The 27,566-nt window shown below is 39.3% G+C and overlaps 1 protein-coding gene across 1 annotated transcript; it reads left to right on the top strand.

The window, feature by feature from the left end:
* Ubxn2a (UBX domain protein 2A) lies at positions 1–27,566 on the top strand. The gene is made up of 7 exons (XM_055626073.1): positions 1–189; positions 5,535–5,588; positions 9,622–9,763; positions 14,003–14,109; positions 19,419–19,556; positions 20,727–20,885; positions 24,006–27,566. Exons 2-7 carry the CDS (start codon positions 5,548–5,550, stop codon positions 24,193–24,195), a joined length of 777 nt encoding a protein of 258 aa, XP_055482048.1. The 5' UTR covers positions 1–189; positions 5,535–5,547; the 3' UTR covers positions 24,196–27,566.

A 27,566-nucleotide genomic window follows, 5' to 3' on the forward strand; every position in this document is an offset into this window, starting at 1 on the left:
CCTGGCGCGCGCCGGGCGGACTGAGCCTCGGAGGCGGGCCAGGCTTTCGGCGGCGGCGGCTGCGGCGGGGCCGCTGGTCCCCGGAGGATTTCCAGACGCTCCCGGGCTGAGGGGCTTCGGCCCGGCGGCGGTGGCGGCGCTTGCCGGCCCTAGGGGACGGACGACTGGGCCGCGGGGCCGCGCCCTGAGGTGAGTTTCCAGGCTTCGCGGCGCGGCGCGGCGCGTTCGGGCGGGCGAGCGGGCGGGCGTTTCCCGGGCTGCCGCCCGCCACCGCGGCGGGTCCGGGCCGCAGTGAGTCGGCAGCGGCGGCCTCCGGACCGCGCGGCCGGGCGAGGACGCTGGCGGACCGAGGCCTCCTCCCGGCCCCAGCCCGGCGCAGGTGACGGCCGACCTGCAGCTCCCCGCTCCGCCGGCCGCGCGGCTCGTCGCGCTTCTCTCCCCTCACGGCGCCCCGAAACTTGGACTTCGGTGCCGTCGAGACGTCGCCGTTTCCAAAGGCGAACGCTGCGGAAAGCGCACTCCAGAAATACAGGGTGACTCGTTCGCTGGACGTTTCGTAATTCGCTCCACCAGCTCACTCAGCTCACTTTAAGTGATATTTTTGGAAATATTTGATGTTCACTGTTGTCCTGATTGATGATTTCTTCTTCTTCTCCTCCTCCTCCTTCTTCTTCTTTCCTTTTTTCACTCCTTTTTTTTTTTCACTCGTGGCAATAAAAGTTTATTAACAGTAAAAATGAACGTTAGAGTGGCCTCCAGCGTTGGTTCTTTTTTTACGTAATTTGAAATGAAAAATAAGGAATAATCTGAATTTACTCGGTTTTTCTGTTTGTGTTTTTGTTTGTTTGTTGTCTTTGTCAGATCACATGCCGGACTTGAATTTGGGATTCTCAGACCCTCAAGTGCGTGGATTACAGACATGTAGCATCAGTTTTTAATTTTTGTGACAGGGTCTCGCTAATTAATCTTGGCTGGCTTGGAACTCACTCTGTGGACCAGGCTGGCCTCAAATTCGTAGACACCCTGCTGCCTCTGCCTCCTGAGTCCTAGGGTCAAAGGCATGCACTGTAGCTGTTCCCCACCCCACTTCCTCCACACCCCTGAGGCGAAATATTTGTACCCTTGGCTATTTGGCTTTCAAGTTGCTAAGTAGTACATTGTGGCCTCAAACTGTCATTTGCCTGCCTCAGTTGTCTTAGTGCTGGTGTTACAGGTGTGATTCATCTTCCGAGTTTGTTGTTGCAGGGAATACTGGTGTGATAACACTGACATTAGTGGTAGGTACTGGTGAAATGCAAAAGTCAGAATTGTGTTCAGGTAGGAAAGAGCGGTTGAGTACCGAGTACTAGGAAGAACTATAGATAGCAGTTAGGACTTGAGCACTGGCTCTTTTTTGGGGGGAGGGGTATGTGTTATTTGTTACTTTATGTGCACCAGCGTTTTCTCTGTGCACCATTTTTATGCCTGACACCTGTGGAAGGCAGAAGACGGTGTCAGGTCCCCTTAAAACTAGAGTTACAGATGGTTACCAGCCACTATAAGCTTGAATAAGTCCTCTACCACTGAATTACACCCCAGTCCTACACATATGCTATATTTTCTTCAAGTTAGGTGGACTTTTACTGGGGAGGAGCACACAAATGTCCACTCACCCAGACCAACCACCATTGACAGACCAAAGTTTGAATTCCACTGGAATCCAACTTCACTTGGCACGCTAATGAGTTTATTGGGCTTACTTACAGAGCATGGGTGACAGGTTACTTATAGGAGTATAGGTGATCCCAGAGCAGCTTCATCTCTCAAGTCTTACCCTAACATGGATGAGGACTTCTCATAACTCATAGATGGAGTTCCCCCACTGCCTCTCTCTTCATTTAATCTTCCACACTCCATAAATTCTGGTACCTCAGAAACCCACCAAGTATTGCTTGGGCAACATTATAGTCAACTGGATAGGAAATGGAGGAGGGAGGGCTTACGATTTCTAATGATCCTTCTCACTTTTTCCTGTTCTGTGAAGGAATGTCAACAGGCTTGATATTGAAGGTCTCTTGCAAGTCACAGCTGCTCTGATGAAAGTGGTTTATGTTCAGAGTACAGCATTCTGCATTAATGCTTGGGAGAATTATTTAATGTCTTAGTTTTATTCAGTTTTAAAAATTATGTACAACTGTAATCCCAGCACTAGGAAGGTAGAGACAGGCAGATCTCTGTGAGTTCCAGGCTAGCATAATCTATATAAGACCCTGCCTCAAATAATAAATAAATAAATAAATAAATAAACAAACAAACTAATGGACTGAGTACTAAGGAGATGATGGTGGCAATTATAGATTCTATGTTTAGATTACATGGTATAATTAGACAAAGAATTATGAAACACAGAAATAAATGCCAGTAAACCAAGGTAGAAGCTAAGAGGAAAAAATAAGTTATTTGTGAGAGGGTGTTAATAAAGGATTTACCCCAGCTTAGGAAAGCACAAAGTTTCTCTAGGAAAATAATTTTTGAGCTGAGAGTTTATTGGTAAATAGGAGTTAGGTGAAGGTTGACTTCTAAAAGAAAGAAAGACCCTGCAAAGGAAATAAATGCCACAGAGGCTAAGAGGATGGCCATTTCAGGAACAAAAAGCTCACATCTGAAATATGGAGAGCAAAAGGGGACTGAATAGATTAAGGCCAGATAAAACGTGTCACCTTTTTATGTAATGTGGATTTGGGAACAGTCTTTTTTTCAAAACCATTACAGAGAAAGACTGCTAAGTTAACTTAAGCAATGAGTTTCTTTGCTAATGCTTATTCTAGGGGGCAAAGTAAAGAAACCACTAAAATGACTGTTCCATGGTATGGTTAAGGGGAAGGTTTTTATTGTGCATAAGAGAGAAAGTATCCAGAGGTATCTGAAAGAATCCAGAGCTGAGAGAACTAGAAACAGACTGGACATGACCAGGGCAATCTACAAGAAAAGGGAGAACAGCACATAGGTAAAGTGTGAGAGAAGAGGGAGAGTAACTGAGGGAGCCTGGAGGTCTTCATGGGCTTTTATATACAGGCACAGGTATATGTCAGTGGAGCCATTTGTCCCTTCTGTCAAAGGTAAGGGAAATGATTCCTTTTGGCAGACGGAAACCAGTTTCACAAGTTCCTGAGAAATGCTGACTTTTACCTAAGCTCCTCCTATAGTCCTAGGTGAATTGGGCCTAGACTCAATGTTGGACCCAGTCAGTGGGTTTGCTCTTTTGTGGGTGCAAATAGGATACCCTTTGGGCATGATACCTATATTATTATCTTTCTGTTTTAGTACATGAATAAATATGTGCAATAGCTGTATAGTGATAAATAAATGAAATAATTGAAATAATAAAGTAACTTAATTATATATGACTATTTCGGCAAACATCTAGTAGTGGTGATGATCATAACTTTGAAGACTCTAGGTTACAATTAAGGGAACATACTTTTATTACAAGCTATTAAGTGCAGCTATGGTAAAAATGTGAAGAACTATATTAGTTCTCCTGTAAGGATTCGGACCTTAATCTGACAGCAGTGGGAATCATTGAGGGGTTTTCAGTAAGGAGGTCCAAAAATCAGATTTGTATTTTAAAAAGGTTATCCTGACAGCAGTGTAGCTACTAGTTTGAATGAGGATAAGAATGGGGATGTGGGTCTTTGGAACTAACATTCCAGGTCATCTAGGGACCTTGTCTCAGAAAAACAAACAAACCAATGAAAAACCTCTGGAAGCTGCAGAAAAGCTTAGTCAATAAACTAAATTCCTTGGGCAAGGATGAAGACCTGAATTTGGAACACCAGTATTCACATAAAAGTTAGGTATGGTGGTGGTGAACACCTATAATGTCAACACTGAGGGTACAGAGACAAGTGGATTTTTGGAGTTCACTGGTCTGCTAGTCTAGCTGAATCAATAAGCCCCAGGTTCTAGGAAGAAGCACTCTACATGAAAAATAAGGGGATGGTGTCTGAGAAGGAAACACCTGAAATTGCTCTTGGCCTCCACATGCATGCATACATACCTGCACATATATACACAAATACAGTGGGAAAATATCCAGGAAGACACCTGACATTGGCCTTTGGCCACCACATGCCTGCCGTCATGCATGTACACTACATGAACACTTAAACACAGTGTACACACCCCCAAAAATAAACCCTTCAAAATATTTTTTTTTTAGCAGTTGAAGAAAGATGTTTATTAAGGGCGGGGTGAGGAAATACACATATAGCAGACAAAAAAAAGAGACCCTCTGGAAAGCAAAAATAAAAAAAGTCCCCCTTTATTATTATTGGTGTCTTTGTGTGTGTGTTTTAATATGAATGAGTATTTTACTCAAAGTATGGTTGTCTGTATACCATGTGTGTGTGAGGTACCCTCAGAAGCCAGAGTGTAACTCTGGAACTTGAGTTATGGGTGGTTGTGAGTTGCCAAGTGAGTGTTAAGAATCTATTCCCAATCCTCTGGAAGAACAATAAGTTCTCTTAACTGCTGAGACATCTCTCCAGCCCATGTCTGTTGTTATAAAAAAGAAAAGAAAAGAAAATCCCAATCGTTCAGTTTGAAGACCCAGGAACAAGATGCTGGGATGAAAGCCTGCTAGCTCAAAGAGGCAGAGAAAGCACCCAGATGACCTTCCTATTCAGCTGACATCTCAGAAGGAGAAAACCCTTCCTATTCAGCTCCCATCCCAAAGAAAAAAGCCCCTTCTCCTCCATGCTGTCTTAAATACCCTTCAACTCAGTGTCCCTCTAATGCATTGCTATCTGTCCTCTGGACTTCTGCTCACTATGTTGTTGTTGGTTTTTGTTTTTTTTTTTTTCTCCCCACGTTCACTTCCTGTCAGTCTGGTTAATTGTTCTGCCTCTTGACCTAGGGTTAACTTTATTTAATCCTGTTTACAGAAAGCTCTTGGATTAAAGGTGTGTGCTAGGGCTGAGCCACACCACAAGAACTTGTTTACAATAAACAGCTCTAGGGGTAAAGACTGAGCCATACCACAATTAGAAACAGGTTTTTACAGTTCACAATCTTCAGGTTCTCAATGGGATCAAGTATCCTGCAACACCTTTTGTTTTGTTTTGTTTTGTTTTGTTTTGTTTTGTTTTGTTTTGTTTTGGGACAGGGTCTCACTGTGTGGCCCCAGGTAGCCTAGAACTCTTAGAGATCAGCCTGCCTCTACTTACCCAGTGGTGAAGTTAAAGGCTTGCTTTCTTTCATTTTTTGAAACAGGATCTTTCTCAGGGCCAAAGCTTGTCTTTAGCCACATAGCAGACATGATCTTAAACTCTCCGGGGATCATCCTTCCCATTTTCAGGTGCTGGGATTACAAGTGTGTTCCACCATATAATGCTGGGTGATTTGTTTTAGATTAAAATGACAATGTTGGCTTTGTTCATTTGTTCAAACTCTTTTAGTGCTACTTTTTGGTTACATGACATGTTAAAGAATACTGATATATAGGAATAAGTATTATTGAGAACTTTAACTTTCATGTCTTTTAACTTTTGCAGTAGCAGAAAGAGAATGAAAGAAGTAGATAATCTTGACAGTATAAAAGAAGAATGGTAAGTTAACTCAAGCAATGAGTTTGTTGATGCCTTCGTTATTTTCTTTCTGGTTTTCATTCATGTCACTGGCAGAATAGTAAAGGAGCTTTTAATTATACATGACCACTTCCATAAATTGGTAATAGTAATATATTTTAAGAGTGGTTTATTGTTTTTACTCAAAGCTGCATTGAATAGATTGTAGTAAAAGTTTATTCCATTAACTGCGTCTTAGAGCTCTTCTTTTGATCATGATTACTTTTTCTCTTTAATTTCCTTCCCTTTCTTTTGTAAGGATTAAACCTAGGAACTCACATATTCAAAACAAGTACCCTGCCACTGGGAAGAGCTACATCCTAGCTTTATTTTTGTTCTTGTGACAGGGCATCACTAAATTGCCCAGGTTAGCCTTAAACTCACTCTGTTGCCCACATATTCACTGAATTTGCAAATCTGCCCCAGCCTGCTAAGTAGCTGAGGATACAGGCTTACAGCAGTAGGCCAGGCTAAGATTGCATTTTTAAAAACTGCTATTTGAATAAAATTTATTATTACTATTAGTAGTAGTCATGTGTGTGTTTGTGTATGTGTGTACATATGTATGTCTGCATGCCACAGTGTTGTGGACTCAGTTTTGTGGACTCAGTTTTCTCCTTCCATGTTCTGGGTTCATAGGTTCTGGGAATTGAACTCAGCCTTACACAATAAGTACTTTACTGGCTAAGCCAATGTAATGAGCACTAACTATAAAATCTTTAGCCTTGTCTTCAATCCCTAATATTTTGTCTTTGGCCTTATCTATTTTTTCTTTTTTTAAATTCTTTTTTATTAATTACAGTTTATTCGCTTTGTATCCCAGCTGTAGCCCCCTCCTCACTCCCTCCCAATCCCCTCCTCCCTCCCTCATTTCCTCCCATGCCCCTCTCCAAGCTCTCCAAGCTCCTTTTTTTTTTTTTTTTTTTAATTAAGGATGGTTTTCTTTTTCTTTAAGATTTATTTGGTTTATTATGTATACAATGTTCTGCCTGCATGTACATCTGAACCCCAGAAGAGGGCACCAGATCTCATTATAGATGGTTATGAGTACCATGTGGTTACTGGGAATTGAACTCAGGACCTGTGGAAGAGCAAGCAGTGCTTTTAACCTCTGAGCCATCTCTCCAGCCCCAGCCTCATCTATTTACAGTGCTTTTCATTGAGGCTTGTTTTGATTATTGATTTATTATTTATTTGATTTATTCATAAAACTGTTCTTTGTTTTATTAGTTGGCTTTTGAGACAGGATCTCTCCCTGTGTAATCCTTGAACTCGCTCTAAAGACCAGGCTGTTCTGAAACTCCTATAGATATCCTCCATTGCTAAAGGTGTATACCACAACTCCCAGCTTAATTGTCTTTTCCATTTAATCTTCAGGACCATTTGTTATGGCATCTGCATCTTTGTTTCTTAAGGCAGTCTCATAATGGCCCTGACTATCCTTCAATACAGTATGTACCCAAGGATCACCTTGAACTTCTTATCTTCCTGTCTTTCCTACCAAAGTACTGAGATTATAGTCATGCACCACCACACCAGGTCTGTGTACTACTGAGGACTGAACCCAGAGCTTTGTGAATGCTAGACAAGTACTCCCAACTATGCTGCATTCCCAACGTAGTTCTGCATCTTAGAGATAAGAAAACCAAATCATAATTTTAAGTTTCTTATTTAGACTTAGTTTTTCTCACTACAACTACGTAAAGATAGCTAAACATGAACCACAAAGTCTGGACCTTTAGATAATATGCTATACTATAGCTATTTGATTAAAGAAAAAATCATTAGTATCATGATATCATTTTACAGTAACCATTTCTGTGTGAGAGGTATCATGTCCTTGTTTTGGAAAGACGTAATTAATACTGATAATATGAATGTTTTAATAGTATATATAGGAGAAAATGAACTAGGGGAGTAAAAAGAATACATCTAACTTAAAAGCATTACCATGGGTATGAGCCTTCTCTTCAGCTAGAACACCTGGCATTTGTTTGTTTACTTTTTGAGATAAGGTCTCACCACATAACCGTGATTGGCCTGGAGCTCATTTGTAGACCAGGCTGGCCTGGAATGCAACGGAAATCTGCTTGTCTCTCCTTTGAGTGCTGGGATTCACTATTACACCCCTGCACAGCTGGGTAATAGGTTTCAAACTCAGGTCCATGTGAGTGAGCCATATCCAACTGAGCTATATCCCCAATTTTGAGTACCAGCATTTTAATAATAATAAAATGATAGCTATTTTGAGAGATTGTCTGACATAGTGATAAGCACATAAGCCTTGCATAAGCAAATTACTTAGCCTTTTTCTTGATCTATTAAGATAAAAATGATACTTTGTAGGATCATTGTGAAGACTGAATGAGTTGGCACACGTGAAGTACTTAGAATAGTTCTTTATAGAGTTTGGTGGTTAGAAGCATAGACTTGAGATGTAGATTAGCAGCAGGAGTAATAAGAGTATCTACCTTACAGTTCCTAACAGTGAAAGATACAAAATGTTTATATTTCATCACTTCTTATAAATGTGCCTAACTTCCAAAAGCTTAGAATCCATTTCCGACAAGTAAAATCTTAGATAATATTTTTATCTGATAAAATACAAATTCAAAATAAACACACACAGACAAAGCTAGGTAGGTTTGGGCTGTGGTGGTGTATGCCTTTAATCTCAGCATTCAGGAGGCAGAGGCAGGTGGATCTCTGTGAGTTCGAGGCCAGCCTATCGTACAGAGAGAGTTCCAGGACAGCCAAGGCTGTTACACAGAGAAACCCTGTCTTAGAAAAACAAAAAGCCAAGTAGGGTGGCACATAGTTGTAATTCCAGTATTCAGAAGATAGAGACAGGAGAATCAGAAATTCAAGTTTCCAACATCTTGGGAAGTTGTTTAAAGACTGCCTGATCCCTCAGTAGTTTGAGACCAGCTTTGGCAAAATGATGAGACTGTGTGATAGGAATGATAAAAACGTTATTTTGAGCCCTTCAAAAATAACCTATTTCCAACTGAGCATATACATTAGTTGGTAGGGTTCTTGCCTAGTATTCATTAGGTCCTTGGTTCACTCCCCAGTACCATATAAACCCAGCACATGGTAGATGGAGACAGTAGTTCAAGGTCGTCCTTGGCTACGAGAAAGTTTGAGGTCAGCCTGGGGTATATGAGACCCTGTCTTCAAAAACAAGAAGTGTACTTATTATAGCACTTTAAGTGGAGATTGGTTAACAACTATTATTTTCTATGAGATCTTCTTTAAAAATGTATTTTTTTTTTAAGTTTAATTATGTCTGTGTAGGATTGTTGCATGTGTGGGCAGGTGCCTTCAGAGGCCAGAATAGAGCATTAAATCTGCTGATTCTTTAGCTGTGAGCTGCCACATCTTGGTGCTGGGAACCAAACTCAGGTCCTCTATAAGAGCAATACATACTCTTAACCTATAAGCCATCTTTCTAGCCCTCTATGACCTCTTTAAAAAAAAAAAATTTAATTCCGGGGCAAGTGTAATAGCTTCCTTGTTGCCAAACTTGACAGCCTGAGTTTGATCCCTAGAACCAACATGGTAGAAAGAGTAAACCACAAAGAGAGTCCAGGATAGCCAAGGCTATACCAAGAAACCCTGTCTTGAAAAAGAAAAAAAAAAAAAAGAAGAAACCAATTCCCCAAGTTGTTCCCTGACTTCCACAAGTGCTTCCACACGTGTACACATATATACATATTCATGCACATAAATATTATAATAATGAACATCTAGTTTGAGAGTTTTTTAGTTAATTTTTTAAGTTACAAAGTAATGGATTTATGATGGCATTTTCATACAAATGTATAACTCTACTTGGTTATCATTTGTGCCTTTCATAATGTTCTTGTTATCAATACTGTATGGATAAGGGTCAAGGGCCCTGCTAGACATCCTAAAATACAAAAGATGCTCTACACAGCAAAAAGTTAGCCCTCCCCAAAGGTTACATATTTATTAACTTGGAGGTAACAACACTTGTTTTCTTTTGTTTTAGGGTTTGTGAAACAGGACCTCCTGACAGTCAGTCCCTCAATGATAATCAACAAAAGGACTGTGACTGTATTGTTGACAGCCTTTTTGAGGAAGCAGAGAAGGTTGGTGCCAAAAGTTTGTCCCCTGCAGAACAGAAGAAACAGGTAAATGTCTCTTACTTAGTGGCTTCTAGGAAGATCCTAAAGTCAAAACTACTTTTGTAATAGTAAAGCTATTTTTTACCATTTTCATGATGTTGGATTTGCACAGGTGCCAGGAAAGCAGAGGTGGTAAAGCTGAGCAGGAAGCAGAGCAGTCACAACAAACTGAATTATAAAGTTATCGTATTACTTGCTTAAATTTACAAACCAAATAAATGCTGTTTTCAGTTAGAAATATCTGTGAGGGGGCTGAGGACGTAACTCAGCTGATAAATGGTTACATAGCAAACAACACTCTGAGTTCAGTCAACACCAGCACTGCATCAGCTGGGCAAGGTGAAAAGTATCTGTAATCCAGCACTTAGGAGAGTCAGGAGAACAGCAAGTGCAAAGTTGTCCTCAGCTACATAGTACGTTCAAGGCTAGAATACTCAGGATGGAAGGAAGCCAGGGAGGTGGCTGTTAGAGGGTTAGGATCTGATTTGTATTCCCAGTTGCCACATAAAAAGTCCAGGGCTGGGAAAAAAAAAAAAAAAAAAAAAAGGCCAGGACTGGAGAAACAGACCCAAGAGGATCCCAGTGGCTTGGTGACCAGTCAGTCTAGCTGAATTGGTGAACCCCAGGTTCAGTAAGAGATCCTGTCTCCTACAGCTGGGATACAAAATGAATAAACTATTGGAAAAAAGAGAGAGAGAGAGAGAGAGAGAGAGAGAGATCCTGGGTAGTGGCAATAGCTCACTGAGTGAGGCCACCTGCTGCCAGGCCCAACAATCTGAAACCCACATGGTAGGAGAGAACTGACTCCCATAAGTTGCCCTTTGACCTATATACACACCTATATACTCTAGATACTTTGGGTTGTTTTTGTTGTTTTTTTTTTTCTTTTAGATTTATTTATTTTATGTGTTTGGGTGTTTTGTAGGAATGTGTGTGAATGTGTGTCTGCTACCCACAGAGTGTATCAGTTATCCAGGAACTAGAGTTACAGATGTTTGAGAACCACCATGCAGGTACCAGGAACCAAACCAGGTCCTCTGCAAAAGCAACAAATGCTCTTAACTGCTAAGCCAATTCTCCAGCCTGAATTTCTTTTCTTTTTTTTTTTGTTTTTTAACATTAAAAAAATATAAGATAGTAATTGAAAAAGACACATCAACTTCTGGCCTCCACGTGCACACAAACACATATGTACCCATTAAACTTGGCTATCTTGGCAGGCATTTTCACAGAATAAGTGAGACTAGTACTGCAAGGGAAACAGCTTACAGTATTTGTTACAAATGCAAAGATTTTACTTTATCACCTTTTAACTAAAATAAGAATTTGAAGAAATTACAATTATTACTTGACAGCTTTTCAAACATAACAGTATTTCCTCATAAAGTTAGTGTTATTTTAATAAATATAGTATGTATTATATAAGGAAATACGTTAGCATTTAGATTTGGTATGGCTAGGGAACCACTGTTTTCCAAATGACTCTGTATGTATGTTATTATAAAGTCATGCATTGAGCCTAGGTGTGGTGGCACAGGCCTGTAAACTCCAAACTTGAGCTAAGGTAGAAGGATGAGTTCAAGGCCAACCTGTGCTATTTAATGAACTTGTGGTCAGCCTAGGCTATATATATTTTTTGTGTCCAGAGGGGGGAAAAATCATGTATGAGTAAAACCTCCCAAGTAAAGTACATATGTGAGGATTTTAATGTAATTAGTATATTAAAAGGTGAATAATGAGTTTCTAATTTCACATTCAGATTCTCAACTAACTTTTGAGATCTTGCCACATATGAAGCCTTGATGAACTGTCTATATCTAGGAAACATTTTAAAAATAACTTTGTAACTGCATACCTATATAAGGTTTGATTTTTAAAAGGTATCTCAATCATAATAGTGCCAATTATAAGAATCCAACTGACTTTTTGAAGACTGACATTAAGAGGGTATGTGAAAAAACTCTCATTCTGATTTTCTTTCTTTGTTTTTTAAGAGAAAGGGTTTAATCAAATTTGGACTTGGGAGTTATTCTGATCCTCCTTGCCTCTACTTCCTGAGTGCAGGGATTAGTAGATGCTAGCATGCTTGGTTTTATGCAGAACTAGAAGAAAACCCAGGAAATCACCCTACAGATTGTGCTACATTTCCAGGCCCTCTTAAAACTGTTTTTTCAAAGTTTAAGTTATAAAAAATTAAAGTTTAGGAGGCTGATAAGAAGGCTTAGAGGATAAAAGTGCTGGCTGCTAAGCCTGATAGTCTGAGTTCAGTTCCTGAGAGCCATATGGAAGACAGAATGAACTCTCACAGGTTGTTCTCTTGACTTCCACACACATGCTGTGGCATGCACACACTCACTCACAAATACTCACAAACACACATACATTTAGACTCAAGGTAAATAAATAAATATCATTAAATATAATAAAAATGTTAGGGCCCGAGCGGGTGGGTAGAGGCATTTGCTGCTGAGCCTGATGACGTGGATTCAATTTCAGGGACTCACGATGGATTACTCTAAGTCAGTCAGGTGAATGATCTGCAGTAGCCATAGCAAGCATAAGAATAAATAGCAAGTAGCAGATGTAACATATACATATTGTTGTAAATCAGGAGCTTATAAAAATCTAACAGAAATCAGCTGGGGAAGCCCTGTTGAAACAATCATATGGAGTCCCCAGTCCGAGAGTGCCCTTGAGTGAGGCTGCCAAGCAGAAGAACAAGTAGCAGCAGGTGGATTACATCACCTGATCGGTTGAGCACGAAGTCCAGCAGAAACTAACTGGGGAGGTTACAGCAGTCAGTTCCTGATTGAGCTTTCTTTCCAAGGATTAGCTTTCCATGGCTGAACTTCTGGCTTCTTTTTCCCCTTGTAAACATTTTTTATATCATGACGTAAACAAGAGCTTCAGTTATAAATAATATACTTTCTAACTGTACTTGAGTATATAAGGCAGGAGGATCAAGAGTTTATGGTCAGCCTCAGCTCTATAGCAAATATGAGGAAAACACTCCCAAATACTTTCAGGCACTTCCCTTTAAAACTATATTGTTATGGGCCCTAAAGTGGATTGTTTTTCATTAAATCAATCTAGAAGCAGGCTTACCATTCCAGGTCATTTTCTTGTTTGCTTCTCTCTGTCACCCAGTCTCTCTGGGGATGCTCTTAGATACTGAACTTTTTCAACTAAGTTATCTTCTGAATATAGGCTTGTTAGATTCAGGTGGTTTTGGATAACTTAATTATGGTGCTTTTTGTTTTTGCATCTGTGAAGAGATAATTTTTATCTTACGTAAATATCAACAGGAATAAGTTTATGTAGGGAAACTATCTTAGACTGTGAACCATTATCATGTGGGGCTGAGAACTGAACCTTTCTGTAAGAGCAATAAGCACTTTTAGCAACTGAACCATCTCTCTAGCCCAGCTTTTTGAGGCAGGATAACACATTGTAGTTCAGACTGACCTGGTTGGTACTTGGTTTATAGCCCAGGCTGGACACTGGAACTCATAGTCCTGTCTCAGCATCCTGAGGGCTGGAATTACAAGCATGCTTCACCATACCATCCCTGCATGTTCTTCATGCTCAGAGTCATTTCAGATGAAGTCCTCTTACTGGTGAGAGTCTAGAAAGCTTTACCTCAGGTGTCCTCTGAGTCACACATGACATAGAACTTTTTTTCTAAGGAGTTATCTTAATATTACTAATACTTTTTTAACCACATTACTTATGTAAATACATGGTTTTTTATATTTTACATTTGAAGTTTGCATATGGAATATAGAGTGACAGGGGGATGGAGGGATGGCTCAGCAGTTTAAAGCACTGGCTACTCTTCCAGAGGGCCTGGACTAGCTGGGTGTGGTGGTGCACACCTGTAGTCTTAGCACTCTGGGAGGCAAAGGCGGATCTCTGTGAGTTTGAGGCCAGCCTGGTCCTCAAAGTGAATGCAGGACAGCCAGGGCTACCCAGAGAAACCCTGTCTCGAAAAATAAAAAATCCAAACAAACAGAGGGTTGGGTTCAATTCTCATCATATACATGGTAGCTCACAATCTTCTGTGACTCCAGTTCCTGGGGAGCCAACATGTTCTTCTGGCCTCTATGGGCACCGCACACATGCAGGCTCAATAATCATATACGTAAAATATATACAGTTTTGAAAAATAGATAGGAAGTTCAGAGGACTTCATTTACTACTGTCACCCATTACTAACAAAGCATTCCTTTCTTTACTGCCTTGTAGGTAGATGTAAACATAAAATTATGGAAAAATGGATTCACGGTCAATGATGATTTTAGAAGTTACTCTGATGGTGCAAGTCAGCAGTTTCTGAACTCCATCAAAAAGGGGTAAGCAGGCTGTACATGTGTCCTATGAAAGAATCATTTGTAATGATGATTGTGCCCCTTTACTCATTCACAAACATACTATTTCTTCTGTGAAGTCACATCTCTTCCTTTTTGGGGGAGGGGGTGTGGAGAGTTGGGGTATGTTTGTTTGTGTTTGTTTGTTTGTTTGTTTGTTTAAACAACAGCTGGAACTGGAGAGATGGCTCAAAGGTTAGGATGTTTCCTGCTCTACTTTAGGGTCTGTAGTGTCGTTGTGCGACATCCTTTTCTGGCCACCAAAGGCATCTGCCCGCACATGCATATACCTACACACAGGCATAAATACAATGCAAAATCTTTAAACAGTCTCAGCTAGCCTTGAAATCCAAGGTATAAGCTACTGTATCTGGCTTAAATTGATCTTTTTTTTTCTTACACACTCTCTCTCTCACCTTGACCCCTCCTCTTTCCCTCTTCCTTCCCTCTCCTCCCTCCAGGCTGACCTTGGATTCAAAGAAAAACTTGAAAATTACCAATAATTTTAATACTCAGAAATAGCTGCCATTAACATCTTTGTTTAATTTCATTCCTGTGAAGTGAAAATTTTTTTCACTTTGTTGGCATTTATGTGCCTTGATTGATTTTTATTTTTTAAGATTTTAAATTTTATTTTATGTTTATGGGTGTTTGTCTGCATGTATGTCTGTGCGCCATGTGCTTGCTTGGTGCCCGTGGAAGCCAGAAGACAGCATCTGCTCCTCTGGAGTTACAGATGATTGTGAGCCACCATGTGGGTGCTAGGAATTGAAATTTGGTTCCTCTGGAAGAGCAGCTAGTGTTCTTAACCACTGAGCTGCCTCTCCAGCCCATGCATTGATTTATATTTATAAACCAGTTTTTAGTTTTTCATCATGAGTTCTTTGAATATACCATATATTATCCCAGTGATAACTTATTATTCATATATAATACATATTTTACACACACATATTACATATGTATATAATATACGTACACATGTTATGCCCAGATCACAAAAACCACCAGGAGACTGACCACGTATGCAAGAATAAAGAGCCTTTATTTTGGGCTTAAGCTCAGACTCCCCACCATCCAATGCAGTGGATTATGGAGGGAGCCCCAGTAGCTGCAAAGCTGGATTTTTATTATGGTTTGAGCAAGGGACAGGACTTTCCAACCTGGCATGTACATGATTGGTTCACATTGAGCAGAAGCAAGCTTGTCATAAACCGATTGGTTGGTGCTGATCTAGGGGACAGAGCCACTTCATGGAGTGTCCCAGTAACAAGGTGTGCCCAGGTAACAAAGAGTGCTAACAAAAAGTGCCCAGGTCACAATATCATTTTGACTAGCTAAGCAAAGGTTTCTAATTAACCTTTAATTTGATTGGTCAAATGCTTAGGGACTTTTCAAGGCCGTTACTAAATTATTGTTTCTGGTTTCAGGAAGGTATTGAGTTATTGTATCTCATTACCTTGGACTATAGTTTCATGTTCTGAGAAATAGAAACAGCATCTAAGCAACTGTGGGAACATTACCAGGAAACAGAAACTCGGGCCTACAGTATCAAGGCTGATTATGCACTGTAATGGCAGCACAGCTGCTGCAGTGCCGCTGCCTGGGCCCTTCACACGCATTTCCTTTAATTTTTGTTTTGTTTTATTGTATTTTTTTGGCAATTGGGACTATTTAACTTTGTTACTATAAAAAAGTATCTGGCTAGGCATGGTGGTACATGCCTTTAATCTTAGCATTCTCAAGGCAGATCTCTGAGTTCAAAGACAGCCAGGGTTGTATAGTGAGATACGTTATAGTTTGTCTTTTTATCAGTGGTGAGATGCCAATTTTATATTTAGAGCTATTGTAAATAATGTTGCTATGAATATTTCTGTGCAGGTGTTTTACTTTTTGATTGTTTGGTTGGTTTGGGTTTGCTTTTTGCTTTGCAGGGATATGGATCAAAGCCAGAGCTTTATGCAAGCTAGGCAAGTGCTCTGCTACTGAACTACACTCCCACACCCTGTACAAATTATTTGGCTGACCTGAGCTGTATGAGATGTTTTATTCTGGTTCATTACTGAATATGACCTTGAAGTTCTTATCCTTCTGTCTTTACCACTCAAATGCTAGCATTAGAGATATGTATCACTAACCCAACGAAGTTTTTTGTTTTTAATTTTTTTAATTGTATGTATGCAAGGGTAGAGGATGCATTGCACACATGTGTGCAGATGCCTGCAGAGGCAAGAGGTATCATATCCCCTGGAACTGTAGTTAGAGGACATTGTAAGCCACCTAATGCAGGTTCTAGAGGCAAACTTGGGTGCTCTGGAAGAGGAGACTATGCTCTTAACTCCTGATCTCTCCAGCTCTTGGCTAAGTTTTTATGTGGACAGATGTTTTCGGTTAGGCATATGCATGTACATATATATCTCAAAAAATGTTAAATCTATCTAAGTTCACAAAGAGCTGCTGAACTGTATTCTAAAGTGGCTATATCATTTAAGACAACCCCAGAAATATACCAGCAATTATGACGGTTACAGTTTTTCTGTCTCCATTAATGTCTGCCAGTTCCAGTCTTTTTAAATTATAGCTTTTCTTATAAGCAAGAAACAATGTTTTATTCTGGTTCTTCTTTTCATTTTCCTGATGACCAGGAATGTTGAATGGTCTTTCTGTGTTTATCTTCTTCGGAGAAATATCTGTCTAAATTATTTGTCTATTTTTTTTCTTTGCCTGTTTTAATATTAGATTATTTGCTTCCCGAAACCCATTTCTGGAGAAATCCAACTCGTGCCTTGCACATTATGACCACTGTTCAACCACTGAGCTATAAACCCCAGTCCACCCCATAGGAGTTCTTACATATTCTGTATCCATATTTCTTATTGGATAATTTGGACTCAATTTTTAAAAATAATTATATTGAATTATGATGTATATGAAGAATATTTAGGCTGGGTGTGGTGGCACACACCTTTAACCCCAGCACTCTGGAAACAGTCAGATGGATCACTGAGTTTGAGGCCAGCCAGGGCTATATAAAGATACCCCGTCTTAAAAGCAAGCAAACAAGGAAAGATATTGGAAATACTAGACAAAGCCTGGGTCTGGAGCCAATCTCTGTTATTTAAATGTTAGAAGGATGAAATGTGAGCCGGGAAGTGGTGGTATATACCTGTATTTCCAGCACTCGGATGGCAAGCGGCAAGTAGATCTCTGAGTTCGAGGCCAGCCTAGTCTACGGAACAACTCTAGGATAGCCAGGGCTACACAGAGGAACCCTGTTTCAAAAAACCAAAAATTTTAAAAAAGGCTGAAATGTGAAAACATTTTTTAATTCAATAGTGGTTTGTATTTCACCTTTGTCATTATCAATGTAAATCTATTTGTTTGCTTGTTTGTTTTGTTTTTTACAGACAGGGTTTCTCTTTGTAGCCCTGGCTATCCTGGAACTCACTTTGTAGACCAAGCTGGTCTTGAATTCAGAGATCTGCCTGCCTCTGCCTCCCAAGTGCTAGGATCAAAAGCATGCACCACCACGCCTAGCAGTAAATCTATATTTTTATTTTAAAACCTAGATGAACCAAGAAAGTGTCCCTCCTGTAACCTACACAATTGGCAGGAGGATTGTCATGTCATGAATTCTAGGCCAGCCTGTGCTACCAAGTCAGAACCTCTCAAAAACAAAAACCACCACTAGCCAAGTGTGGTGACATATGCCTATAATTCTGCATTTAAGAGGTGAGCCATGAATCAGAGATGCAAGGCTAGCCTGGCATACCTGAGACCCCATCTCAAAAAAGCAAATAACAATAACGAAAACAAAACTGAAGCTTAATATTTCTACTCATCTTTAGTCCTTTGGTCATGTATTTTTTAAAAAAAAAATCATAAAAACTAATGGGGTTTCAGATGGCTCATCTGATCAAAGTTTTTTCCCATCAAGCCTGAAGAACTGAGTTCAATCCCCAGAATCCACAGTGAAAGGAGAAAACTGACTCCAACGGTTGTCCTCTGACCTCTGCATATGCCATGGCACACACATGCCTGTATTCATACATACCATACATACACGTAATAATAATAATAATTTTTAACTGGGGTAGAGGTGACTCAGCTGTGCAGAGTGCGTCTGCACTCATGAGGACCTGATGGTCATTGTCTCATGCACCTGTAACCCCAGCACTGTGGCAGAGTGGAGATAGAAGGATTGTTGGTGCTTATTAGATGCCTAAGCCAGCTTAAAAAAAAAAAAAAAGAAAGAGCTGTTGGTTCACAGAGAGACTGCCTCAGATGAGTAAGGCAGAAAGTCATAAAATACCTAACACCCTCTTGTGGCTTTCATGCACGCATGCATAGGTATAAGCATTACCCATATACATAAGCATATGTACTCATATACACACAATGAAACTATTTAAATTTATCAAAACGTAATCAAGTATTTTGAATTTAATACTATTTTAGATAATGCTATAAAGCTGAATATATGACCTTTAAAATTATTATACCTCTTAGGGTTTGTGTATGCATATTATTTGGTGATATTACTTTTATTTATTTATTATTTATATAGCATTCTACTTGCATGTATGTGCTTGCATACCAGAACTGGACACCGGATCTCACTATAGATGGTTATAAGCCACCGTGTAGTTGCTGGGAATTGAACTCAGGACTTTTGGAAGAACAGCCATTGTTCTTAACCTCTGAGCCATCTCTCCAGCCCAGTGATATTACTTTTAATACATTCAATTATTTCAACGTAGAGGTATTATGTATATATCATTTATATTTGTTGTTTCATGTATTTAAGTTTTTAACATTTGTTTATTTATTTATACATACAAAACACCCCTGTGTGCCATGGCCTGACTTCTAATGAAGTCTGAAGACAACTTGCAAGAGTTGGTTCTCTTCTTCCACCATGTGGGTTCCAGAGATGAAACTCAGGTGGTCCGGCCTGGTAGCAAGTACCTTTACTGGCCCTATTTATTTTTACACAGGTCTCTTGTAGTCCAGGCTGACCTCAACTTTGCTGTGTGGTCAAGGATAACCTTGAACTTTCCTCCTGCTTCGGTGTCCCAAGTGCTGGGGTTATAGCATGTGCCACCATGCCTCATTTCTGTGGTGCTAGAGATTAAACTCAAGACCTGCACATGCTACATAAGTGCTCTACCAGCTAAGCTACCTCCTCAACCCGTATCTTATACTTCTGCAAATCATGCAGTTCTTTTGCCATATAGAAAGTGTATTTCAGAGAAAGAGAAAACAGGAGTTTATCATTTTCTTTTCTTTCAAAGGGAATTACCTTCAGAATTACGAGGAGTTTTTGATAAGGAGGAGGTGGATGTTAAAGTTGAAGATAAAAAAAATGAAGTATGTATGTCTACAAAGCCTGTGTTCCAACCCTTCTCAGGACAGGGCCACAGACTAGGAAGGTGAGCAAGGTTATTGTCTGTGCTTTCTATGACAAGCGTTCTCTTACTATTCTGACCATACACAACTTGATATTTCTCATGCTAGAAAGGATTCTTTTTTTTTTTTCTGGTGCTGAGGGTCAAACCTACGGCCCATACGCATGTGAGGCAAAGTACTTACTACTGAAATACATCCCAGTTCCCAAGTGAAATTTTGTTTTGGTTTTGGTTTGCTTTGTTTTAGGCAGCATCTCTATGTATCCAAGGATGGCTTTGAACTTCTGATCCTTCTGCCTCCACCTCCCAAGTCCTGAGATTTTGGTGTTTGCCACATGCTCAGTGTTATGGGGTATTATAAGTTGAAACAAGGACTTGTCTGTGCTAAGTAAGCACTCTACCGATTGAGCTACATACCCAGCCTATTACCTTTGTAAAATTAATATAAGACAATACTAATTTTGGGTATTTGGAGGGGTCCTCAGATCAGAAGTTCCTGTTGAGGACAAAATTAAATAAATCATTTTTTTTCTCCCTACTTATAATACTAAAGCACCTCTGCTAACTCTCTAAAAATAAAGTTCCAGCTTTTCCTCTGCTCTGGACAAAACTTACCTATAGTTTCCAGTGCCCACACTTTATTCTAGGATCGCTGTCTGAAATTTAATATATTAAACATAAGAATATGCCTGATAAAGTATCAGTGTCAAAGCTGTGTGATAGCACCTGTGACAGAACATACAGAGATTAGACATGAGGCCACTTGGCTTTTTATAAATGCCAAGTTATCAGTTTCGGTTATCAGTGCTGGGAAGGTATATATATTTTCAGCTTTACATCTAGAAACTTACAGGTGTATCTTCCAAAATACTTTGTTTGCTTTCTTTTCCTTGATAATTCAAGGGCTAACCTCTACACAAAACTTCTAATTTCTTTTAGAGATTCATCCTGTGCCCCAAGTAATGCTAATTTACATGTCACTTTGTAAGTTTACAGATTAATTTGATGTGCATAATTGCCTTTGATTCCTAGAACGTCATATGTTGTGACCATATAAATAAATGTTGTGACATTTATTACTGAGGGAATAGTTATATATTTATAAGATTTATAAAACTCTTCCTAAAATGAGTTTAACAATTTTTATAATAATGAGAAAATATGTATCTGACTTTGTTGTTTGGATTTTCCCAGTGCTACACCAAAAATCGTTTCTAAAGCAAGGAGTATCGAGATTGACAATAAAAGCACTTTGTCTGCTGTTTCACTGAACAACTTGGAACCCATTACCAGGATCCAGATCTGGTTAGCCAATGGGGAAAGGACTGTCCAAAGATTTAATGTTTCTCATAGGTCAGTCCTTTGTTTTCTACTTGTCTAGTTTCTTTTCCAATTTTAATTTTTTTTTCTTCTGTTAAGTTTGGACAACACTGATTTTTGAGAACCAATGAAGTTATCTAAATATACGATGTCACTGCAACATAGGATTCTTAGATTCAACTATTTATAGTCTAGGGTATGTTTTCCTTTGTTTTGGTATCATGTTTTGAGTGTTTATTTGGGCTTCTATACTGTAGCTATTCTTCTTCTCTCTGACACTCTATTTTGTTGTTGTTGCTGGGTAGCTCATATGTGTTAGGCATATATGCCTTGCAGTGAGCTACAGCCCCAGCCCAATTTTTTTTGTCTACTGTATTCTACCATATATAAATAATTGTTTATTCATTCTGTTTTTATTGGCAGCAGTCTGTTTATTTATGCAGATGTGTCAGTTTTCCTGTGCCATCACAAAAATCCCAAGAAACATGATAACTGAGTTTTAAAAAGTTATAGAACAGAGCAGGGTGTGGAGTTGCAGGCCTTTAATGCCATGACTTGGGGGCAGATACAGTGGGTCTCTAAGAGTTAGGGCAGCCTGGTTTACATAGTGAGATCTAGGCCAGCCAAGGCCACACAGTGAGATCCTGTCTCAGAATAGAAAAAAAAAAAAAAGACGTTATAGAACAAGTTCACTATAATCCTATTCATACTTTAGAAAAAGCACGACTCTTGTTTCAGTCTTTCTCCTGTGTTTCTTGGTATGGCTTTGTGGATCTCAGCTGGGCTCATTTGCAGGTCCTCTGAGGGAGCTCTGTAGATCACTAACTAAATCTGCTCCTTCTGTCTCCCATTTTCTTTTCTTTTTTTTCTTTTTTTTTTAAGATTTATTCATTAAAAAAAAAAAGGATTTATTCATTGTCTATACAACATTCTGTCTGCATGCACGCCAGAAGAGGGCACAAGACCTCACTATAGATGGTTGTGAGCTACCATGTGGTTGCTGGGAATTGAACTCTGGACCTCTGGAAGAGCAGCCAGTGCTCTTAACTGTTTTCCAGCCCCTCTACTTGTTTTCTTAAGCCAACTGCTGGTTCCTAATCCACTTGCCTTCCTCTACTGCAACCATAACAGATGAAATGGTGGGAGATAAGGTCTGTATTAAGTGTCAGTAGACATTTAGTCAGGTATAGTGGCATACCCTTGTAATCCCAGCACTTGAGAGTTAGAAGCAGAAATATTGCATCAAGTTCATGGGCAGTCTAATCTTCTTGGTGAGTCAATCAGGGCTACATAGCAAGATTTGTCTCAGAAAAAAAAAAAAGTAAGACCTTTAAAACCTATACTATAAAAATTACTGCCAGGCAAATTCAGCAAAATGAATGATTTTTTTTAATTCATATATGTTATAAATCTGGCAATAAAGTCTTAGATGATATTCTCAGGAGAATAAACAAATTGCCTGTCCATTGGTTTTTTAGAGTAATATTCTACCACTGGACTATCCTGTTTTTATTTTGTGTTAACTTTGGGACAGTTCTCACCAAGTTACCAGTCAGGCTTTGAACTTCAATCCTCCTACCTCAGCCTTCCCTTTGTAACTGGAATTACAAAGCTGTGTCACCAGACTCAGCTTAGTTTCTCATTTATTTACTATTTTTTTCTCATCTTGTGTTTGTTTGTTCCTTTTGTTTTTGAGCTAGGACCTTATGTATCCCAGGCTTAGGACATAGAGCCAGGAAGATGAGAAGTTCAAAGACATTCTCAGCTACATTGCACATTTGAGACCAGCCTGGGCTACATGAAATTATGTCCTGAAAAAAAAAAAAGATTTTTGTATCAGGTTGGAGATGTGTTTCAATGCTTACACAAAACCTTGGGTTTAATCTCCATCATTGAAAAAAGTACAAAAAGGTTTACATCACTAACACAGCTAGTACATGAAGAAAATGGACTTCGGTGATGGAACCAGAAATGACTGGGGTCTGAGTCTCAACAGTGTTCAGATCTTACCTCCTTGGTTGCTTATGTTGTGTACTTTGTGGAAGTACTTGAGTGATTTGAATAATGCTTGCAAAATTAAGTCTAAAAGGACTCTGCTTCAATAAATAAAAACAGAAATTCCAAATGTCAAGAAAATATTTTGGGAGAGGGAGGGTGGGATTGGGAGGAGATGAGAGAGGGAGCCACAGGCAGGATACAAATTGAATAAATTGCGATAGATGATAATAATAAAAAAAATGTTTTTGAGTGCTGGGGTTAAAGCTCAGTAGTAGAGCACTTGTCTAACATGCACAAGTCCCTGTGTTTGGTTCCTACCGCTGCAAAAGAGAAAGAAAGAAGAAAAGGCAAAGGGAGGGGCGAAGGAGAAAAAAGGAAAACACTATACCATCATTTTTATTTTAGACAATTCATAGGGCTAGTAAAATGGCTTGGTGATAAAAAGCACCTGCTGCACAAGCCTGGAAGACTAAGTTAGATCCCTCAGAATGGTGGGTAGGAAGGGCCTCCATATATGCACAGGAGGATAAATTAGCAAATGCTTTAGCTAGTAATAAAATAATGCTGTGCTATAAAAATGGCATCTTAGTTTTGATAAATGGCATGTACAGTCTCCTTTAAACACACAAAGATGAGCATAAGTTTGAATGACATTCAGGTTGTCAGTGATTATGGGCCGAGGATGTAGCTCAGTTGTTAGAGTGTACACACACACACACACACACACACACACACACACACACACACACACAGATATGACATCAAATTTAAAAGCTAACCTATAACTTGGACTCTAGCTGAATAGTAGGAGCTTTTGGCTAGCATGCATGAGCCTCTAGATTTATTCACAAATATTAGGGAGCTTGGGATGTAGCTGTGTAGCTCAGATGGTAAAGTACCTGCCTACAGGATATGTGAAGCCCTGGGTTCAATCCCCAGCACCACATAAAACTGGGCATGGTGTAGCACACTTGCTAGCTTATCACTGGCCTGTAATCCCAGCACTCCTTTAAAAACAACAACAAATGACTAGTTGTATCATACAAAACTTTTTCTAGTCTCTATTTTAACAAATCCAAATATCTATACAAGTTGATGCTACTATATATTAAATAGTTCTTATTTTCATTAATTAATATTTGTGTTATTTTGCAGGGTGAGCCATATTAAAGACTTCATTGAAAAATACCAGGGATCTCAGAGAAGCCCTCCCTTTGCCCTGGCAACAGCTCTTCCTTTCCTCAGATTTCTGGATGAGACACTCACATTGGAAGAAGCAGATTTGCAGAATGCTGTAGTCATTCAGAGACTCCAGAAAAGTGCTGAGCCTTTTAGAAAGCTCTGATAGTTTTAATTTTTGAGAGACTGAGAGAAATGATGGTTGGAAGTGGACATGCAGAAGTGGGAGATAGAAGTCAGTGTGACTGAACTTGTGGTTTGAGCGATACTTAATCCCTTATGAGGGGGGGCTTAATAATCACAAGCTAGGAAAGTAACATATGGCTGGAAACCATACTCAGCGCACTTTTCTCAAAAGGCTACTCAGAAAAAAAAAAATCCCTATTTTCAAATACTAAATAACCAGTATAATATATTAAATAGCTGTATCATTAATCTTAATGTAGTCTAAATTAGCAGAGTATTCACACGCATCAGCATTCAAACATTATTTCCAAACAGCAGATATTTATATAAATGTTAGCTATCTCAGTTTTAAAATAGCAATACATTAAAATATACTGACATGTTGAAAGCATCGATGTAATTATTATATTGCCTCATCTTCAGAGCTTGTCAGTTTTCACTCTGAGATATTCAAATATTCATTTGGCAACGTATCCAAAATGTATACTCTTGTGTAGCTTAGTATAATGTCAGTATTAATCTGTCTACACACTTTTCTGTATCTTCTATATGTAATTTTATGGGCTGGAAATATAAATATAGTTCAGTGATAGATTATTTGCCAAGCATATATGAGACCCTAGGTTCAATTGATCCCCTGCACCACACACACACAAACCCTCAAAGTTTTCAAATATTTATTCATTTTAAAATAGTAACTGGGAGCCAGGCATGGTGTGTACACCTGTAATCCCAGCACTTGGGGAGGCAGAGACAGATCTATGGGTTGGGGGCCAGCCTGGTCTACAAAGCGAGTCCAGGACAGCCAAGGCTACAAGAGAAACCCTGTCTCAAAAAACCAAAACTAATAATAATAACAGCTTCAAAACTGCCTACAGTGGTGCATGCCTTGTAGCTCTAGCGAACACCAAGCTGACAGTGGAGGATCACTTGAGCCAAGGAGTTCCAGTCAGCCTAAGCAACATAGCAAAAAACCCTGTCTATAGTAGCAACTTTATGCCTAGAGCAAAGGCTCAGCAGTTAAGAGAATTGGCTGCTCTTGCTGTGGATCCAGGTTCAATTTCCAGCACCCACATGGCAGTTCACAACCATCTGAAACTCCTGCTCCAAGGGATCCAACTCCCTCTCTGAGCTCTATGGGCACTGTACTCAAGTGCTACATAGACTTACATGCAGGCAAAACACCACACATGTTAAATTTTTAAAAATTAATAATTTCCAAAGCATGAAAAGATTTATTGAGAAAGGTGGCATTGTACTTCCTTTTTTCAGAAAATGTAATGTCTGACTTAATGACGATAAATGATTCTCACCTGTTTCTATATTCACTATGTTGCAGTATCACGTATCTTATAGCCTCTGGAACAGCAGTTTTCATTTGTGAGAATGAAAAAGAAGCATGTAACACTATATGATTAGGAAAGCCATTTTGACAAAGGGTCATTTGGAAGTCCTTCCCAAAGGACTAATACCTGACCAAACATGGTAGCTCACATATGTGACCATATCACTTGGGAGCCTGAGGCAGGAGGATTACCAAGAGGTAAAGCCCAGCGTGGGCTACAGAATGAGACGATGTTAAAATGACAAAGTCTATTCCTGCCACCTACCACAAGCATGCTTCACTGTCTGAGACAGGTGTCAATTCCATTTGGAATCTTGAGTGAGTCATAGGTAGTGATTAGTGTAACTGCAGGAATTCTGTACTAGGCCTCAGTCCACACTGTACTCCTCACCAGGGGCGTGGGCAGCTCCACCCAAATGCAGCTTCTACACCTCAGCTTTGTCTTCCCAAGTTTACTCAGGCTGAACTACTTGCGACGAAACCTGTGCCTTGCCTCCCATCCACAGATGAAGGCAGGGCTGGGAAGTGTGATGAGGTTTTAAGTAAGACTCAGGAATAACAAGAGGAAACCTATGTATGTAACTGGATGTCCTGGATCAGCCCTTTGTTCTGCAGTCTTATTTTAAAGATCCTTTCTTCCTTGCCAGGCTTCTCTGTATTTTCGGTGGGCAGTGGGGACAAGAGGACTAAGGAGAGCATTTTCATTTTGCCCTTTACCTAGGAAATCGGCAGGACTGTAATAGAAAGTTAAATTATTTGTCAATAATGTTTACACAACAGTATCAGAGCCCTCTTTAGCAAAGCAAATAATTACTTTCGTAACAAAAAAGAGGATAGTAAAATCAATGGTTTTATCTTACAGATATAGGCAAAAACTTTTGATTGTTAATATGTTCAGGAATCTCTAAGGAAATGTTTCATAAAGGCCTATCATGAAACCTTTCTGTTTGCATAGTTATAATTGATAAATGGTTTTCTGTATTTTTATGAGGAGCCTCTCACAAGAATGTTTCTTGTGTATCTACAAAAAAGGGGGGGAAGCCTCCTTTGTGGATATTCCAATTAACCAGAAGCTCTAGTGGGGTTTTCTTGTTTGTCCACATAGAGTATATGCCAGGGAGAGGTTCTAATAGGAAAAATGGTCATCAGCAATAACTAGCATTTTTTTTAAACTGTGAAAATGTTGTAAATATATTCTCAAAGATTTCCTTAAGATAATCATCTGGTAAAGCTTTTTACTTGAAAATTCACAAGTTGTAAAGTTTAATGTATAGACTCCTTATTATAGTTGACTTTGGAAGACTAAATTGCCCAGGGAAGCAAAACTTGAAGTGAGTGAATATCTTAGGAGTGGGATGCAGCTTGATCCAAGTCTTTGCTTTAGAGCTGTCATCAGTCATTTGTCTTGCAGATGAAATGGACACATCAAAGCATACCTGATTGTATACATCCTAATTTGCCAGCTAGATTACTATGCACTGTCAAAGCTAAAATAATCTTACTTTATCACAACTCATTCAATATATTTCATGATGTTTCCATACATTGACAGTGTAGTAGTTTGTATCTATTTTAGTGCCTTAATATATTTTTGATGCGGTATTTTGCTAATGGTTAAATGAACGGTTCCCTTAAAGATAAAATGCTCTTCATTGAAAGGATATGTTAAATAATTTACACCTGTTGTAAAAATAGTTACTTGTGAATGCTTTTGTCTTTTTTTTTTTTTTTAATGTGGCTAGGTCATTCAGTTTGAGAATCTATTATTTGATCTAATAATTATTAGATGCCTTTCTTTAAGCAATGTTATTTTTATTTCATACTCAGAAATGTGAAAAAGTGATATTTTTGTAGCTGTCCAATGGTTGTATTTATTCTTATGACGTAGCATGGAAACGTATGAATAGTGTTTACTCTTTTGTCCTTCTCTGCCACAGAACGAAACACTTCAGTAAAAAGTTGCTCCTCACACTGAGTCCTCAGTGAGAAGTGGCTTGCTCATTACA

This window comes from Psammomys obesus, unplaced genomic scaffold (genome assembly GCF_907164565.1).
Source record: "Psammomys obesus unplaced genomic scaffold, mPsaObe1.curated_primary_1811, whole genome shotgun sequence".
Lineage (NCBI taxonomy): Eukaryota > Metazoa > Chordata > Mammalia > Rodentia > Muridae > Psammomys > Psammomys obesus.